Source organism: Leptodactylus fuscus, chromosome 5, assembly GCF_031893055.1.
Source record: "Leptodactylus fuscus isolate aLepFus1 chromosome 5, aLepFus1.hap2, whole genome shotgun sequence".
NCBI lineage: Eukaryota > Metazoa > Chordata > Amphibia > Anura > Leptodactylidae > Leptodactylus > Leptodactylus fuscus.
The window spans coordinates 138269412-138289836 of record NC_134269.1 but is presented as its reverse complement, the minus strand read 5'-3'; the positions used below and the strand labels follow the sequence as shown (position 1 = coordinate 138289836).

General features: G+C 40.6%; 2 protein-coding genes across 2 annotated transcripts in view; both read left to right on the top strand.

Annotated features, from left to right (window-relative positions):
- Nucleotides 1-17512, top strand: part of SLC38A4 (solute carrier family 38 member 4) — a 78013-nt gene extending 60501 nt beyond the window's left edge. Inside the window, exons 12-16 of the mRNA XM_075274359.1 lie at nucleotides 849-949; nucleotides 4249-4373; nucleotides 13825-13969; nucleotides 14639-14736; nucleotides 16242-17512. Of these exons, the coding sequence (XP_075130460.1) occupies nucleotides 849-949; nucleotides 4249-4373; nucleotides 13825-13969; nucleotides 14639-14736; nucleotides 16242-16343 (571 nt within the window). The 3' untranslated portion in view covers nucleotides 16344-17512. The remainder of the gene's footprint in view (nucleotides 1-848; nucleotides 950-4248; nucleotides 4374-13824; nucleotides 13970-14638; nucleotides 14737-16241) is intronic.
- Nucleotides 1-20425, top strand: part of SLC38A1 (solute carrier family 38 member 1) — a 203401-nt gene that overhangs the window by 15326 nt on the left and 167650 nt on the right. The window lies entirely within an intron of this gene.

Genomic DNA, 20425 nt, shown 5'->3' with positions numbered 1-20425 from the left:
TTTTGACTAGGAGAACTGCCAAAAAAAAACAGTTAAAAAAACCCAGCCTTTTATTGACTTAAATGTGTAAAACCATTTAACATCATATCTCAATACCAATATGTGGTCAAGAACACTAATGCTCAAGACATAGATGTCTACTGTGTTTTTGACTTTGTGCAGAGTTGAAATTATCAAATATAACATCTATATTGGACCAGGCTTAAAGAGTGGCAATTCCGTATGAATATATGAAGAGGAGTCACTGTAATAAGTGATTTAGGTTGTGCCAGAAAATCAGTAGTCATAATGGCTGACACCTTCACCCAAGGAGCTAAGTGTATCTTAGGAAGAGGTACATAGCCTTATAGTATGAGTCACTGAGACCAAAGTCCCCAGAGAGCTCAGGTAAATACTCCTCTGCACTAACCCCTACACTACTACAGTAGTGCAGCTACAGATTCTATGCCAGATAGGCCTCAGCATGATAGTCCCAACTTTTGAATCAAGTTCATCAGTCACTTTTGGATCGTGAAATGTCCCTCTTTAGATATTGGTAATGGAAACTTCACTATGTTGATCAATAATAAAAACCCTGTAAGCGTATAGATAGGCAAACAAATGTTAAACTTTCCCGCAGTGAACTATCAGTGTCCCTCTTTGACTTGTCCAGGTATTGGTAACTAGTCTTACTATTGCTCAACTAGTCACCTCAAAGCTTGGTGTGCCACTGTGCCGATAGAGAACAGGAAAACAGCTAGGCAGTGGTTAAACTATTCCATCCTAACACAGAGTGATTGCCTTTGCATTTCCTAATAAGCTTGTTACAGCAAAATCTCATGACATGCATTTTAATTGACTCTTCCTAGCCGTTCCCGAAGAAAAATGCAGAATATTTCAAATGTGTCAATAGCTGCAATGCTGGCGATGTATCTTTTTGCTGCGCTCTTTGGTTATCTTACATTTTATGGTAAGTACAAAAAAGCGAATATGTTTAAATGATTAGTACATTATAGAACTATACTATAATAACATTTATGGAAGAAGGACTATGGGTCCATGCTGTATCACTGCTCCCTCCAACTGAGATAGCTTGGCTATCTTTGTCAGTCCCATACATTTTGGAGTGATTTTGAAGTGGGCATGTGCATGAGCGAATGGAGCTCCATTCACATGAGCAACATGGGACCTTACTCTTCGTGATCGGTGGGGGTCCCAGTGGCAGAACTGCCAGTAATCAGATATTTATCAATAAGATGATACCGTGGGATAAGTTGTTATGGTGGGACAACCTATTTTGAGAGGTAAATTCAGCATTTCCATGCTGTTAGTGGAGAGAAAATAAAAGGTGTTAAGATAATAGTCATCTTGTTTTGTATGCGACACCGGTAGAGTAAATTCAAGGAATATGGATTCTTACCCCAGCAGAGAACAAATGTTTTTCCTCTATTTAGGTAATGCAGTGCATGCTTACTAAAATATACAGCAATTTATACTATTTAATACAATATACAAGAACTTTACAACAATAACATCAGTAAAACATACAACAGCCTAGACCAGGGGTAGGGAACCTTGACTCTCCAGATGCTGTGAAACTACAACTCCCAACATGCTCCATTCACTCCCATGGGCGTTCCAAGAACAGCAGAGCAAGTATGCATGCTGGGAGTTGTAGTTTTGTAACAGCTGGAGAGCCAAGGTTCCCTACCCCTGGTGTAGACCCACATGGTAAACAGTATAGTATTAATACAAGACACATAATACAAGCAGTAGAGTTCAAATAAACCAACTGATATTTAAGCTCTTAGATACACCAGGTATACATTAAAAGTTAAAAAGTTTAAGGGGTCTCAGGGTCAACAGTCAGCACTTCTTCATAAGGCAGTATTTCACTGAAAATGGACTCCTAATAAACAAAAGTTGTAAGTCCCATAGTCACCCAATAGACTTAGTTGCATTGAAAAGAGTATTCTAGAGAAATATCCTCAGGTGATGGGACCAGAACTTTTATCCTAGTACAAACATACCAGCGGAGCATGGAAAATGGTTGCCTCAAGTATCTGAAAAAGGCACTGAATCACCTCATTCCAAAACAAGGCAATGCAGATTGTATCTCCAGATCACATTTATTTAATCCAACTTCTTTGCTGAACTAACAATATGCTGTATCTCATTGTGTATTAAACATTTATAAGAAAATATCCAATTGTTAATGTTGATAATACGTACAATGTCTCAGCATTACTCCAAAAAACATCTGGAATTGAAATAGGTGTGGGCCTAGCACCATGCTGCTCATCCCCTCCTGACCACCTGAGAGATTTGTTGTTCACCTATGGCCAATTTCCTCTCTTCCTAATATACCATCTGGTATGTTATGTCCAATCAGTTTGAAATACTGTGGAATGTAATCTTTTGGGCCTAAGGTGACAAAGCCTTGGGGCTGTCACTTGTCTAATACCTGACAGTGATATCAATCACTGTGCAGTCCTTTCATAGTTCAGAACAGCTGGCCAGTTCAGGACATAGACATCTCAATATGGCATTATTCAATATGTAGCTTCTATGCAATGAGTATATTCAGCTTCTTCGGTATGTCAGTTCTCCTTCAGCTTGGTCCTTCATTTAGCATCTTTGAATGTCTACTTATGAACACTTTTGCACTCTGACGTGCTGTAATCCAGTATTACGGCCAATAATTTAATGGCCACAGTCCCTGGAAGAAACACATTCTAGTGATTCTTGAGATAGTTCTACAGAAGGATGTTGAGGTGCCAAAGGGGTATTCCCATCTGAACCAGTCAAGCCTGAAGTTGGAATATACTGCTGTAGATCCCAACCACCAGACCGGATAGCAGCTGTTCTACATTGTTTCTGTGAAATAAGCAGGAGTTACAGAAACAGTGTAACACAACAAGCTATGCTATTTTTATGTGCTTCTGTATCTCCTATTAACTTCTATAGGAGTTGCTGAAATGACATAGAACATCTGTGTTTGGTTGTTTCCGTAGCTCACAATTAGTACATAGGGCTGAAGACATGGGTATTTTTATACATGGTAGGCTGAGATAAAAATACCTTTTTAGGCTAAAACCTCATATTGCAGAAATATAGCTTTTTTTGTTACAGATTTTGTTGTGGTTTTTTTTGAGAGGTGGATTGAGCAGAGGGTAGAAGTATAAGGCTTTCCTATATATTCCCCATTCCTTTTGTAGACATTCTTGACTTTGGCTAAAAAAAACCGCAACAAAATCAAACAAACAAAAAAAGTTGTGTTTTTGTCGTTTGAGGTCCCACGGAAATGCATCAACAAATTATGATTTTGCTGTATTTTTTTGGATCAAAGCCAAGAATAGCTACAAAAGGAATGGGAAATAAATAGAAAGTAGTTATATTTCTACTTTCTGCTCAGTCCACTCCTGGGTTTGGCTCAAAAAAACTGTAGCAAAAAAAATGTGTAGCTTCAGCTTTAATGATAGTTACCAAAGTTTGTAAATTTTTCATCCACAATCCTGAAGAAAAAAATTGGCTTTGGTTTTCAAAATTTGTAGGTACACATTCTAAAATGAATAATAAACCCTCCCTAACCCCTCGTTCACATCTGCATTTGGTAATCCATTCGGGGAGTCTGCATGGGGACCCCCCCGAATGGAATGGAATACCCAACACATTGGCAAGCGGTGTGCAGTGAAAGCATATGGACTCTATAGACTGTAATGGCGGTCATGTGCTCTCCTCACGGTGTCGGCCGGAACATGTGGACAGAAAAGTACTTTGTGTGGGCAGCACGTGGAGAGTACACGGACCCCATTATAGGCTATGGAGTCCATGTGCTTTCACTGCACACCGCTTGCCAATGAGTTTGGTATTCCATTCGGGGTGGTCCCCATGCGGACTCCCCAAACGGATTACCAAATGCAGTTGTGAATGAGGGGTCACTCGCAATACACACACACTTTTTTGCCTTAGACTGAGGCCCCACCTTGTGGAAACGCAGCTTTTTTTTTTTTTGGTTGCAGATTTTGCTATGGTTTTTTTGAACCAAAGCCAGGACTGAATTGAGGAGAAGGGAGAAGTATAAGAACTTCCTATATATTTCTGATTCCTTTTGTTGCCATTCTTGGCTTTGGCTCAAAAAAAAAACAATTCCTAGAGCAGATAATGCCTTACACATATAGATATTATCCAGACCAATAAAAATCACACTCAAACACTAAAGTATCTTGTGTTAACCAAATTCGTTCATGTTTCCATAAAATCTTGCAGGGGAAGTTCAAGATGAATTGCTTCATACCTACACAAAAGTATATAAATTTGACACCCTTCTTCTCTGCGTTCGTGTGGCTGTACTCGTGGCTGTAACCTTGACAGTGCCAATTGTATTATTTCCTGTAAGTATTACACCTAATCTTTTTTAAATAAAATGTGTGACATAGGCTTATGCAAGCAGAAAACTGCACAAGCTTATCAGTTCGGCTGCCAACTATATAATACAGAACAGACTATATAGTATTTGATGTACATAACATGTACAGTATCTGCTTCAAAGGTTTGTGCACATTGGTATTACCAGCCTGAGTCTTGAGCAATAAGTGCAAGAAATTATGTCTGAGCTCCAAATGCTGGGGGTCAGACAGAAGGAAATTTTCTTCACTGACAGCTTCATGAACAAGGGCACTAATGGGTCATGCTATATGTAAGTGATAGGGGGTCATATGATTTATAATAATTATATAACAATTTATCTGATTGGCATCATTTATCTGTACAAATATGGCACATGTCTATGTCATTAGCTCAGTTATATGCTGTGAATGTATGTAAAACAGCAGCATGTAAAACATTATCATAATTAGAGATGAGCGAACAGTGTTCTATCGAACACATGTTCGATCGGATATCAGGGTGTTCGCCATGTTCGAATCGAATCGAACACCACGTGGTAAAGTGCGCCAAAATTCGATTCCCCTCCCACCTTCCCTGGCGCCTTTTTTGCACCAATAACAGCGCAGGGGAGGTGGGACAGGAACTACGACACCGGGGGCATTGAAAAAAATTGGAAAAAGTCATTGGCTGCCGAAATCAGGTGACCTCCATTTTAGACGAATAGTGGATTTCAAATCCGGGTCATATGAGAATGTGAACTTTGTGACTATGAGACAGGGATAGCTGTACAGGCAGGGATAGCTAGGGATAACCTTTATTTAGGGGGGAATGTTATTAAAAATAACTTTTTGGGGCTCTATCGGGTGTGTAATTGTGATTTTTGTGAGATAAACTTTTTCCCATAGGGATGCATTGGCCAGCGCTGATTGGCCGAATTCCGTACTCTGGCCAATCAGTGCTGGCCAATGCATTCTATTAGCTTGATGAAGCAGAGTGTGCACAAGGGTTCAAGCGCACCCTCGGCTCTGATGTAGCAGAGCCGAGGCTGCACAAGGGTTCAAGCGCACCCTCGGCTCTGATGTAGGAGAGCCGAGGGTGCACTTGAACCCTTGTGCACCCTCAGCTCTGCTACATCAGAGCCGAGGGTGCGCTTGAACCCTTGTGCACACTCTGCTTCATCAAGCTAATAGAATGCATTGGCCAGCGCTGATTGGCCAATGTATTCTATTAGCCTGATGAAGTAGAGCTGAATGTGTGTGCTAAGCACACACATTCAGCTCTACTTCATCGGGCTAATAGAATGCATTGGCCAGCGCTGATTGGCCAGAGTACGGAACTCGACCAATCAGCGCTGGCTCTGCTGGAGGAGGCGGAGTCTAAGATCGCTCCACACCAGTCTCCATTCAGGTCCGACCTTAGACTCCGCCTCCTCCGGCAGAGCCAGCGCTGATTGGCCGAAGGCTGGCCAATGCATTCCTATGCGAATGCAGACTTAGCAGTGCTGAGTCAGTTTTGCTCAACTACACATCTGATGCACACTCGGCACTGCTACATCAGATGTAGCAATCTGATGTAGCAGAGCCGAGGGTGCACTAGAACCCCTGTGCAAACTCAGTTCACGCTAATAGAATGCATTGGCCAGCGCTGATTGGCCAATGCATTCTATTAGCCCGATGAAGTAGAGCTGAATGTGTGTGCTAAGCACACACATTCAGCACTGCTTCATCACGCCAATACAATGCATTAGCCAGTGCTGATTGGCCAGAGTACGGAATTCGGCCAATCAGCGCTGGCTCTGCTGGAGGAGGCGGAGTCTAAGGTCGGACCTGAATGGAGACTGGTGTGGAGCGATCTTAGACTCCGCCTCCTCCAGCAGAGCCAGCGCTGATTGGTCGAGTTCCGTACTCTGGCCAATCAGCGCTGGCCAATGCATTCTATTAGCCCGATGAAGTAGAGCTGAATGTGTGTGCTTAGCACACACATTCAGCTCTACTTCATCAGGCTAATAAAATACATTGGCCAATCAGCGCTGGCCAATGCATTCTATTAGCTTGATGAAGCAGAGTGTGCACAAGGGTTCAAGCGCACCCTCGGCTCTGATGTAGCAGAGCTGAGGGTGCACAAGGGTTCAAGTGCACCCTCGGCTCTCCTACATCAGAGCCGAGGGTGCGCTTGAACCCTTGTGCAGCCTCAGCTCTGCTACATCAGAGCCGAGGGTGCGCTTGAACCCTTGTGCACACTCTGCTTCATCAAGCTAATAGAATGCATTGGCCAGCGCTGATTGGCCAGAGTACGGAATTCGGCCAATCAGCGCTGGCTCTGCTGGAGGAGGCGGAGTCTAAGATCGCTCCACACCAGTCTCCATTCAGGTCCGACCTTAGACTCCGCCTCCTCCAGCAGAGCCAGCGCTGATTGGCCGAATTCCGTACTCTGGCCAATCAGCACTGGCTAATGCATTGTATTGGCGTGATGAAGCAGTGCTGAATGTGTGTGCTTAGCACACACATTCAGCTCTACTTCATCGGGCTAATAGAATGCATTGGCCAATCAGCGCTGGCCAATGCATTCTATTAGCGTGAACTGAGTTTGCACAGGGGTTCTAGTGCACCCTCGGCTCTGCTACATCAGATTGCTACATCTGATGTAGCAGTGCCGAGTGTGCATCAGATGTGTAGTTGAGCAAAACTGACTCAGCACTGCTAAGTCTGCATTCGCATAGGAATGCATTGGCCAGCCTTCGGCCAATCAGCGCTGGCTCTGCCGGAGGAGGCGGAGTCTAAGGTCGGACCTGAATGGAGACTGGTGTGGAGCGATCTTAGACTCCGCCTCCTCCAGCAGAGCCAGCGCTGATTGGTCGAGTTCCGTACTCTGGCCAATCAGCGCTGGCCAATGCATTGTATTGGCGTGATGAAGCAGTGCTGAATGTGTGTGCTTAGCACACACATTCAGCTCTACTTCATCGGGCTAATAGAATGCATTGGCCAGCGCTGATTGGCCAGAGTACGGAATTCGGCCAATCAGCGCTGGCTCTGCTGGAGGAGGCGGAGTCTAAGATCGCTCCACACCAGTCTCCATTCAGGTCCGACCTTAGACTCCGCCTCCTCAAGCAGAGCCAGCGCTGATTGGCCGAATTCCGTACTCTGGCCAATCAGCACTGGCTAATGCATTGTATTGGCGTGATGAAGCAGTGCTGAATGTGTGTGCTTAGCACACACATTCAGCTCTACTTCATCGGGCTAATAGAATGCATTGGCCAGCGCTGATTGGCCGAATTCCGTACTCTGGCCAATCAGCACTGGCTAATGCATTGTATTGGCGTGATGAAGCAGTGCTGAATGAGTGTGCTTAGCACACACATTCAGCTCTACTTCATCGGGCTAATAGAATGCATTGGCCAATCAGCGCTGGCCAATGCATTCTATTAGCGTGAACTGAGTTTGCACAGGGGTTCTAGTGCACCCTCGGCTCTGCTACATCAGATTGCTACATCTGATGTAGCAGTGCCGAGTGTGCATCAGATGTGTAGTTGAGCAAAACTGACTCAGCACTGCTAAGTCTGCATTCGCATAGGAATGCATTGGCCAGCCTTCGGCCAATCAGCGCTGGCTCTGCCGGAGGAGGCGGAGTCTAAGGTCGGACCTGAATGGAGACTGGTGTGGAGCTATCTTAGACTCCGCCTCCTCCAGCAGAGCCAGCGCTGATTGGTCGAGTTCCGTACTCTGGCCAATCAGCACTGGCCAATGCATTTCTATGGGGAAAAGTTAGCTTGCGAAAATCGCAAACTGACAGGGATTTCCATGAAATAAAGTGACTTTTATGCCCCCAGACATGCTTCCCCTGCTGTCCCAGTGTCATTCCAGGGTGTTGGTATCATTTCCTGGGGTGTCATAGTGGACTTGGTGACCCTCCAGACACGAATTTGGGTTTCCCCCTTAACGAGTTTATGTTCCCCATAGACTATAATGGGGTTCGAAACCCATTCGAACACTCGAACAGTGAGCGGCTGTTCGAATCGAATTTCGAACCTCGAACATTTTAGTGTTCGCTCATCTCTAATCATAATAATAATAATAATAATAATAATAATAATAATAATGTCCTTAGGACTGGTTATCAATATCTGATCGGTGCGGCTGATCTTTGGGCATTCTGGGTGTCAGACCCTCACCAATCAGAATTTGCTGACCTATCCGAATGATCTGTGGGCATCCTATAAAACTCCTCTAGAGCTAAGGCCCCACATAGCGAGCCACAGCCAAAAATGCAAAGTCCATAGTGAAAATACATTGTGTTTTTCTTTGCAGCATTTTTTACAGAAAGTCTACAGTGTTTTCTCTACGGACTTTCTGCCCCTTTTACACCTATAGTGAAACGCCAGCGTTTCAGTAGGTATAATTGATGTTTTTGATAACACAACTTTTGCGGATTTTATTTTCTGCAATGTGTAGATGGGATTAGCTAGAATCCCATGCACTTTGCGGGTACTGTAAAACGCAGCGCTTTTTGCATCAGCATTTTTCACAATATGGAGCCATGGCCTATGGGTAAGGTTTGACATTTTTTAAAGAATGGATAAAATGCACAAAATAAAATTGTAGACTAAACACAAGATAAAAACTTGCTTTACGTGACGGTTCACGCTAATATTAGATACTTTAGGAATAAACATTAATATAAGTGAACAGCTATAGCATGTAAGTGTATAATTAAGTGGGAAATCTCTATATAGGCATGCTGATCTATAGTGCCCTCTGCTGTCATGGAAAAAAAATTCCATTTTCATGTAGAATAAGCTCTAGAATGAAGGTGAACATTCTTAGCAATGGCTTTCACTAGAACTTCGGCTGTGAAGATTTAAGGCAGCTGCTGGCTTGTTATGGCAGTATTGCCTTTCATTTGCTCTAAATATAATCTTGTCACAAAATGTTTGCTTGGAGACACCACTGCAATGTCTTATTTTCAGAGCTGTGCAATAAATGTATTAACTACAGATAGCAAGATAGTAACTATGTCACTTATTATTTATTATTAAGAATTTAATACTACTGAATATTCCAGTCATATGCATCACTGTAGAGAGTACATGAAAAACGACTTATTGTCAGCACTTTCATAAATTCAAGAAGAGAACATGTTTTACCTGTCACTCTGGATAGATGTCAGCAAGTAGAAGACACTGATGCTAAAGAATGTAAAATAGCTTAAAGGCAGTTCCCAAAATATCAATATAGGCAGAGGTGAACCTGGCCTCTCAGCTGCCTGAGGTGGCCTATAGAAAAGATGCTCCCCCCCCAGAAAAAAAATACCTAACCTCGCAATCTTTGATTCCGTGATGGGGGCCCCTAAGTAAAATTGTAAGTCATGTGTCACATTTGAGGTAAAAAAAAAAACCCTTATTTGGCCCACGCACAGTATAATGCCCCCTTTATTGGCCCTACACAGTATAACATCCCCATCATCGGACCACACACAGTATAACACCCCTTTACTGACCCTCACACAGTATATTGTCTCGTTTATTGGTTCCCACACAGTATATTTCCCCCTATATTGACACCCACAGTATCTTACCCACTTTACTAGTCAACACATTATATTGGCCCTTTTTAAGCCCCCACACATAGTATCGCACTATTCTTTTTCCCCCCCACACAGTATATTGGCCCTTTTTTTCTTTTTAAACAATTCTCTATTTATTGAACAAGTAGTGTATATTGTCCCTTTTGGGGCCCACATAAATAATATTGCCTTCTTCTTTTTGGCCCCCTTTTGACCTCCACACAGTGCCTTAGATTCTCCACTTGAGTTGAACCCAAATACGTTTGGGGTTTGTCATCTAAAAAGTGCTATTATACTCTGGGGTCTCTTCAAACTGTAGAATATAATAAGGGGAATAAGGGGTATAGTAAGGAAAAATAACAATCACTTATACTCGAGTTGTCTCACCTCTCCTGAGCATCTTCACAGCAATGGTGGTACCCAACATCCTCTTCAGGCCTTTATCTGATGTCACACGCAGTGGGATCACTGCTGAGACCTGCAATTGGGCCTCTGTGGTCACGTGGGATGCCGAGAGTCATAATGTCATGGCGCAGGCTAGAAGAGGTCTGAAGAGGCCTGAGGAGGACATTGGGGGACCACTAGACACCCAGGAGAGGTATGTTGTTTATACTCACCTCCCTTGGTGCCACAGAGATTCAGCTCCTGCCTGTTAGATTATTCTAACAGGTAACAGCCAATGCTTTACTCACTGATCTCTGCCCTCTGGAGGAAGAAGTGGAAGGCGTACTCAACAGGCGTGGAGATCAGTGAGCAAAATATTGTCTGCAACCTGTTGTAATAAACCAATATGTAATGGCCGATTAAAAAAATGCTAGCCACAGATTGAGTCACGAGGCTCACATCAGGTTGCCTCATGGAAGGTGCGACTCTAAATAGAGAGACACATTCCAAGGTGATGGAGAGTTTTTTTTATATGTAAATAAAAATTGACATTGGTTTATTATTGTAAAATTAAAATCTAACATTACTTTAAGTAGAGAATCTCTAAATCACGCAATCCAAAAAATGTAATTCTCAATCTTACTCCTTCTCTCTCTTCTCTCTCTCTCTCTCTCTCTCTCTGTATATATATATATATATATATATATATATATATATATATATATATATGTATATAGAAATGAATTTTGCCAGATTCAGTCATAGGCAAATGCTTGTTTATGCTGCCTGGGGCATGAAATGAGAATCTTTGTCCCAGCAGTAGGCCTTGGGGTTATCCATCTAAGCTCACTAAGGTCATAAATAACCTTTTCATACATAAATAGCTAGGAATGCAGGAAAACAGATTAACCCTTTGGTTTCTGGACAGACAAACCTAGCTTAGTTTCTATGGCCGAGATCAAAGATTGACTATTGACAAGATTTTAGGAAATGTTATTTGTATGAGGATGTTTCTACTTGTGCTTTTCTTTATGTGTATGTGCCCAGGCATGCCATTTATGGTTGAGCATATTCAGAACAAGTGCTTTGTTACTAAGAACAAAAGACCACTCCATGGGACCCCAGGGCCTGTTACATAATCGCTGCCTACTATTGACTAGACAACTGTTTAAGGCTAAGGCCACAGGAAGCATGCTGCAGCAAAAAAGCACTGCGTAAAACACTGCAGAGGAAAACTCCTTTCTGCCCCTATTATACCTATACGGAAAACTCCAGCGTTTCTATAGGTATAATTGACATGCTGCGATTTTGAAATTACAGCATTTCCGCTGCAGATGTTTTTCTGTGATGTGTGAATGGGATTAGCCAGAATTCATCCCCTATGTAGATACTGTAAAAGCGTATGGTTTTTGCTGAGGTGTTTCCATTGTGACTACTAAAACACAGTGTTTTCACAACGTGGGATCCCAGCCTAAGAGTGCATTCACATGGAGTTTTGTGGTGCTGATTTTGCCACAATAACTCGAGTAAAGAATCAGCTCTGAAAAAAAGACTCCCATTGGCTTCAAAGGGTTCCATTCTAAGCAAATAAAATGGAATCCATTGAAGTCAATGGGAGTCTTTTTTTCAGCGCTAATTCTTTACTCGAGTTATTGTGGCAAAATCAGCGCCACAAAACTCCATGTGAATGCACTCTAAGATAGATTTTGTAGCTAAACAGCATTCTTAAAAACTTAAAAGATGTTTGGTATGTATATAGTGGTATATAGTTCTCTAAAACTTTTTATGACCTTACTGTATAGCTTGAAATGTTACTTTCAGAACAGAATAGAACAGAAAGGATCTCCCAGCTAAACAGGAAACAGGTGGCCGCACACTTCCAGACAGTGTTAATAACATAATTTTTAAGATTAATTAAATCTTATTCACTTTGCTGGTACGACAGCATTTTTTCCGCTGTGCTTCTGAAGCAGCCAAAAGCGATGCGTTGCCACAACGTGGGGCCTTAGCCTAAAGATGTTTATTTAAATGCTTTTTAATAATAGCATTATATCACTTACTCTCATCAGCATGAAACCCCCCCCCCCTCCTCCATAACATGGCGCCCACATTCTGGAAACTAGTACAGGTCCCTAATAGGAAGAGTCAAATGATCATTAGTAACTCCTGTGAGGGGGTTAGAACACTATTGTTTGCTCAAAAAACAATAGTGTGAGCGCCCTTTTAGGCCTCAGCCTAAAAAGAAACGTAATAAAATAACAAAACATTTTCTCATAGAAAAGTCACATATATGGCACATTATATATGGGGATCATTGGTACAGTGCATAGAAACATGTTGGGCAAATGACAATGTAGTTCCAGGACTAAACAAGTTCCTTCAGTTCCATGAATTAATAACATACGGCTCATACAGTTTTACTTAATAATCCGGTGAAAATTCATTAGACCTTAAGGTAACTACATCTTCCTGTCCACACCCATAACATTGTGTGCTTAGTAATTTAATCTTCCACATGCCACATGTGAACTCTCACCTACTTCTTCCTCAGCTACTGCAGTGAAAGTCGTACAGTACATCTCGCTCTACGTCATCCAGTCTAGTTGTGTAAATGTGGAAAAGAATGTGACGTTTGCTTGGGAAATATCCTGGAGCATATGATGATAATGTTTTACATAGAATATACAAAGTGCCTTTAAGGCTAAGGCCACCCTTTGCAGAAACACAGCGTTTCTGACTGTTGCGGAAATAAAGCAGAAAAAAACAGCATTTTACGGAGAATGAGACTTTATGTATTCTTATCCACATATTATAGAAAAAAGGCAGCTATGTCGAAAATGCATAGATTTATGAGGGGAAGGAAAACATTCAAAATGCAATGGAAAATCCGTGAAAAACAATGTGTTTTTGCTGCATATTTTCCATTTCAACCACTGAGAATCGTCTTGTGAATATTCAAGAGGTTCCTCCGACAAATACTCTTACTCTCCTCTCCTGGACTCCATTTCAGTGTCTGATGCATGTTCCCGTCCTCCTCGGGCCTCTTACAGCATCCTGTATAATGTCAGCGGCACCAGGACTTGAAGAGGCCTATTATTTGGCCTCAGCAATTGCAAGGGGCGCACCAAAGTCATGACATTTTATGGTAAGTGACATGATGTTGGGATGCTCCATTCCACCAAGAAATCACTTTAGGAGATAGGAAGAGGCCCAAACAGGACAGGGACCAGCAGCAATCTCTATGGAGCTCAGGAGAGGTGAGTAAGACTGTTTGTTATTTTACACACTTCCCCTGGACCTCTATTTATTATATTTTGGCGTCTGATGGGAGCTCAAAGTATAATAATGGTTTGTTGGTGACAAACCTCAAGAATTTTTTAAAGATTTGCAATGAGTCTAGCTCACTATCAACCGTTTCTTTCATCTTTAGTATGTATTTATACGACTTCTTTTATTTCAGTAATGTTTCATGAATAAGCATTCCATGTAATAAGTTTCATTTTTGTTTTCCAGATCCGAACATCAATCACTACATTGCTATTTCCTGGAAGACCATTCAATTTACTACGGCATTTCCTGATAGCATTTTTTCTCCTGGCCTTTAACAACACTCTAGTTATATTCGTGCCCACTATTAAGGATATATTTGGATTCATAGGTTAGTTATCACAAGTGTAATACTTTACTTGTTTTATAGAATTACATTTTGCTAGATATGGGGCAAACAATTTGATTATTTTTTAGAATATGTTCATATGTGGCAAATTTATTGCAGACATTTTGCATGATGTAACAACTCTATTTACATGAATGGAAAGGAATGTACATTGCTGCATAATAATAATAACTATAATATATAATAATAATAATAATAATAATAATAATAATAATAATAATAATAATAGAGAACACTATTCGAAACAGCCGTTTCGAATTGCACACTCACATAGAAATGAAAGGACGTAGCCGGCACATGGGGGGTTAAGCGGCCGGCTGCCGGCAAAGTCTGCGTGCCGGCCGCTTCCATTTATTTCTATGTGAGCGTGCTATTTGAATGTTTCGAATAGTGTTCGCTCATCTCTAATAATAATAATAATAATAATAATAATAATAATAATAATGTACTATTATTATATTATACATATATTTTTAATGACCAGTAGTCTACCTTTAGAGAATTATCTATACCTGAGTACTGTTATCAGAATAACCTGTTTTAATTCATATTTTAATAGCAAAGTTACCTATGACACCTTTTTTGTGTAGCCAAAGCTTGCAACAAGACTTCACATGTCGAATACAGAACAAATTCTTTTCTTTTCAATAGGTGCGTCAGCAGCAACCATGTTGATTTTTATTCTTCCTGCTGCATTTTACTTACGAATAGTGAAAAAAGAACCTTTTCGTTCACCACAAAAAATTGGGGTAAGACAAGTGAATTTGTCACTAAAGTCATCACAGAATCATTATGCACATATTCAGCAGCTTGTAATACAATTTTGTGACCAGCAGAGGGAGTACTGTTACACAAAAGGTGAAAAAAATGTAAATTCATTTTCCTGCACCTCTATGGAATAGCATTTAAGAGCAGGTTTTGAGATTTTTGTAAATGATCCAGATGTACAATGTAAAGCTCCTGGGATCCAATACAAAACATCCCCTATATTCAATGTAACATTGATGATACTGATGACTTTTCATGTGGAAGATGGACCGATGGTTCTTCTGAGATACCATGGTCCGGATGTGACTACTGCCTCTGCACATTCTATAGTCACACACAATTTCTAATATGATACAAGTATAGCTACAGTATAATACAAATACTGTACACAATATTATTGGTGCCCCCTACAGTAGTCATGGTGTAATGTCTCTGTGTCTTTTCCACATTATGTCTTATTGAACAAGATTCCTTGTAGACTTGGATGGAGGAGAATAAACACCTGTTAAACGGCTCATGTTCTATCCAGTCATATGACATCCGATTTCATAACACTACACAAATATAAAAGCTCTTATCATTTGTTGCTCAAGACAATTAACATTGTCTAAACTTGTTAATATTGTGCTACACGCCCAAAGAATGTACAGCCAGCCCTTCAGGATTAGTCATTGTTCCTGGAACAGTGGAAAAGATGGAATGTTTCTTGTAAAGTTACTGGCGACTTTACAACAATAGAGGGTGCTGTGCTTCAATAATATTAAAGAGGACCTTTCATCAGATTGGGCACAGGCAGTTCTATATACTGCTGGAAAGCTGACAGTGCGCTGAATTCAGCGCACTGTCGGCTTTCCCGATCTGTGCCCCGGGTAAAGCGCTATCAGTCCCGGTACCGTAGCACTTTACAGTCAGAAGGGCGTTTCTGACAGTTAGCCTATCGCACTGTGCTGTGGAGCGGGGAGGAACTCCCCTCCTGATAATGCTCGTCTATAGATGAAATGTGTGAGCAGAGGGAGAGGGTGTTCCTCCCCGCTCCACAGTACAGCGCAATAGGCGCTGCTGGGCAGAAGGGCGTCCCTGGCTAACTGTCAGAAACGCCCTGCTGACTGTAAAGCGCTACGGTACCAGGACCGATAGCGCTTTACCCGGGGCACAGATCGGGAAAGCCGACAGTGCGCTGAATTCAGCGCACTGTCAGCTTTCCAGCAGTATATAGAACTGCCTGTGCCCAATCTGATGAAAGGTCCTCTTTAATAAATATCAGGTCCATATTTCATCTTCTATAGACCTAAACCTAAACATAATAGTAAATAGGTTTCTATAATATAAGTTTTATTGTAATACTGTGAATATGATTGTACTTTATTACTATAGCGCCAGTATTATTCCATATGCAGGGTAAACATTAAATATATAGAAAAACAGACCTAGAAGACATCTATGGTAATTGAAGATTATGAATTAATTGTAATATTTGATCCAACAGGCTTTTATCTTCCTTGTGGTCGGCTTTATATTCATGATCGGAAGCATGTCACTTATTATATTTGACTGGATCCACAACCCACCCTCCTCCAAGCACCATTAACCCTTGTGAATGCTGTGTATATTACTTTACCTGGAAGCCAGTATGGATGACTGGAAGACAAGTTGCTAGATCAATCCAAAGACTGTTGCTGGTACCAACATGTGAAATAGAAAACTCTTTTTATATTAGGGTTTTATTTATGCATTAACACTTCAAGTGTTTGTATTATTAGAAATCTTAAAATCTAGTAGTTATTCTCTGCACAAGGTTGATTCAGATGGAAGGGGAAATGCTACTGGGTTGTAGATGCTGGATACTCCTGGACTGAATATGGCCAATATATTAAGTCTGATGTTGCTTACACTGTATTAACACTTTGTACCCCCAGTCACAAGTTTTGGTGCACACATCATATTTGCTCTAAAATTTACAACTTCTATTTCTTAAATACTAAGTAGGTATGGCCAGGAACGTCCAACAAGTTAATCATGTCTGAAGACAGAAAATGGTACAAATTTAAAAGTTTGTCAAGGGAGTTAAATTTACCTTCCTTCCGAGCTGTTTCTGACCGCAGGTCATATGTTTGGAGCTATCCCTCGAGTCCCCAGATTATTCCACCCTCTCCCTCCTTTCCTGATTTAACAGATAGTACCTGTGCTATAGGAGCTGGATGACTATAGTAAAGCTAGCACCCACAGCATTGGTAATTACACCAGTCTTACTAAATCTGTCCCTGACTTTTTAGAAGAGACTGACTTTGTTTACTCATCCATAGTTGAAATCTTAGTTTTAGATACCTTCATTGCTGTATTCCTACTATATAAGATGATCTGGAATATAACGGTTTTTATTTTGTACCGTTCAATACCGGTACAGAAAGAAAATTATGTTTCAACACCCCCCTTTCCTCAGCAGGCACTCCTTTCCCTTGTCTTCTATGAATTTTCCAGACAGACCCATCTTATACAAAAGTGACACTGATTTATATGGTCTATACTGTGTTTTTTATATTCTTCAGATATATATAATACAAAATACTCCATAAGCATGATAGTCATAGCTTAAATAAGAACCCAGCATATGAGCCCAGCACAGTTATTCATGCCTCACTAGTAAAGATGACATCCTGATGCGAAAATGACTGTAAGGCCTCATTCACATCTGCATCGGTAATCCCTTTGGGGGAGTCCGCATGGGGATCCTCCAGAATGGACTACCAAATGCTTTGGCAGGCGGTGTACAGTGAAAGCACATGGACCCCATAGACTATAATGGGTCCATGTGCTTTCTGTGCGGTGTCCACATGGGACATGCGGACAGAAGAGTAGTTCACGATCTAATTTCCTGTCCGCATGACTCGTGCAGAGACTGCGCAGAAAGCACATGGACACCATTATAGTCTAAGGGGTCCATGTGCTTTCACTGCACACCGCTTGCCAATTGATTATTTGCTGTTTTATTATTGTGTTTAACATATTACTACCACAATAATTAAAGGCCTGTCATTAGAAAAGGTCATCAATATCATGTTGATGGAGTCTGACGTTTGGCACTGATCAGCTGTATGAAGGGGCCACAATGTTCAGGCAAGCACCTATACATTGATCTGTTTACCTACCTGCCATCTACTTAGCATTAGTGGCGCAGGGTTTATGTGGCATGGTCTCTTCTCTGAGTCTGCTTAAGGCAACGGCCCCATGTAGCAAACTGCTGCTAAGAAACACCAATGAAAAAAATTGTGAAAACGTATTGCTTTTTATCCGCAGCATTTTTCTTTGTTTTTTTGCTATGTTTTTCCCTGTAGTTTTTCTTCCCTTATTAAGGCTAAGGCCCCATGTAAGTAAAGTTTTTCTTACTGCATTTCTGCAGCAACCAAAAATGTTGTGTTTCCGCAATTTGGGGATTTAACGTAAATGTCGATAGGCTATGAATAGTAAGTTAGAGGTGTTTGGTCCAGTAACAGCTTAGTTTTTAGGCTGCGGCCCTAAGTGGCGTAATCCCACCCCCACATTGCAGAAAAACACGCGCAGCGTAAATGCTGTGATTTAAAAAACTTTAGCGCTTTTGAACATGGAAGCGTGTCAATTATACCTGCGGAAACACTGTGTTTCGCTACATGTAGTCTTAGCTTCAAGGCTAAAGCCCCACAATTGTAGGAAAGAAAAGTGAAAAAACTCAATGAAAAAAACTATGGAAAAAAACACAATGTGCCCATAAAATATGTACTCTTATGTCTTCAACAGCCCATTTCAAGATTACAGACACACCTGGTACCATTGATTTACTACTGTTCTGCCCTAAGACTCCCAAATGCAATGTTAAGTTTCTCTATTGAATAGTCCTATATTTAGTACTAGATTTTTAGCTTGAAATGACCTTTCTCTGAACAATATCCATTCACTATATGGCCGTGTCTTCCAGAATGACTGAATGAGAAATATGGAGAGCAGTTAGGATATGATGATGAGGAAATTACTTTTTCTGACTGATTGTTTAATATTATTTATGCTCCATATTCATTATACGTATATACTGTATATATAAGCATTATTTCCTGTAGCATGAAATCTTTTTTTGTTTAATGGACGCTGTTTGCACAAACATAGCAAGTACATGGATTTTACAGTCAGACAGAAGTAGTCTTACAGGTTTTATGTTGTTGATACTTAGAGTAAAGTAGTACAATATTTGAGAAGGGAGAAGTTATTAAGGATTATGTTAGATAGCACTGATGGAAACATTTGCATATATACTTCTAATTAGTATGCTAATATCCTAAAGTAAACGTTTATTTATTTCCCCTTGTTAAGCTTCATGACTGGATAGGAACCTTGTATGAAAAACCAATATTTTGCCAATTTAAAAAAAAAAAAGATACATTGCATTTCATTAAACATAATATTTTCTGTGTGAATTAATGTTGTACATACCAGTAAATATAGATTCATTTTAGTCTAAGAGTCTTGCATGTATTGATATTAAAATTATTATTTAGCAAGCGTTGCTTCCATCTACATTACATAGCCATAGTCTTTTATCTGAATTTTACTGGCATTTACATAAGGCTACAGTCACAACAGTGAAAAATCTAGTGTATAAATGTGTCATATATTATTATGGATTTGGTTACAGTCTATTTTCTAAGTATAAAAAGAGTACCTTTGCAAAGAAACTATGAGGCTAAGGTCCCACTGGGTGTCCCACAGCAAAAAAAATCCTAAGGGAAAAAATGTGGTGGCAATGCGGCGCCTTTCTGTTTCAATTAAACCTATGGGGAAACTGCCAGCGTTTCCATAGGTATCATTGACATGCTGCGATTTCCAAAATAGTGCTGATTTTGGAAATCACGGCGAGTTCACACAAAGTGGGAATGGAATTCGCTAGAATCCATCCATTTTGCCCTGACTGTAAAACACTGCGCTAAATCACTAACATATTCCACATATTCCCTATTTGTCTCCATGGATGCAGACTACAAAAAAACTCTGTATAGACTAATCCGTGCTATTCTTTTGAGTCTGCCTCATCTTATTGCTAGACTTACAACAAGGTTTTGTTTGTAGCCTCTAACCATGTAGAAAGTTAGGTCTATGTAGGAGCTGTATACACGGTAGAATATGTTTAATCCTGAATAATTTACATAGGTAACCTATTTTACATGCATTGGAGCACAGAAACACACATCTAACAATGACTTCTCTCACTCATGTTCATGCTACTGTATATTATCAATGTAAATGAAATCTGACAGCAGACTCGATACTTCCCACTTGTAGATGCAATCATAAGAGGGGCACTTTCTTCTATGGGCTCAGTTTACTGAGATTTGAAGAGAGGAAGGGGATTCTTCCCACTGCTCAGAAAATGTGTCCCATGGCCAACTTACTAGATATCTGCTCAGAATGATTATTATTAGCCTTACTAAACAATAGACAGCCTTAGTATAGAAACATGAATGTCAACTTATTTGTTATTCTACTAATATAACTGATAGTGATCATCTCTAAGTTTGACCATGTTATATATTACTTGCTATTGGAATATACCTCATATAATGGATTGAAAACATCTTCTCACATATAATGTCAAGTCAATGTAATGTACTGTAAAGTCCCTGAAAAGTCATGCCAATGCTTTATACT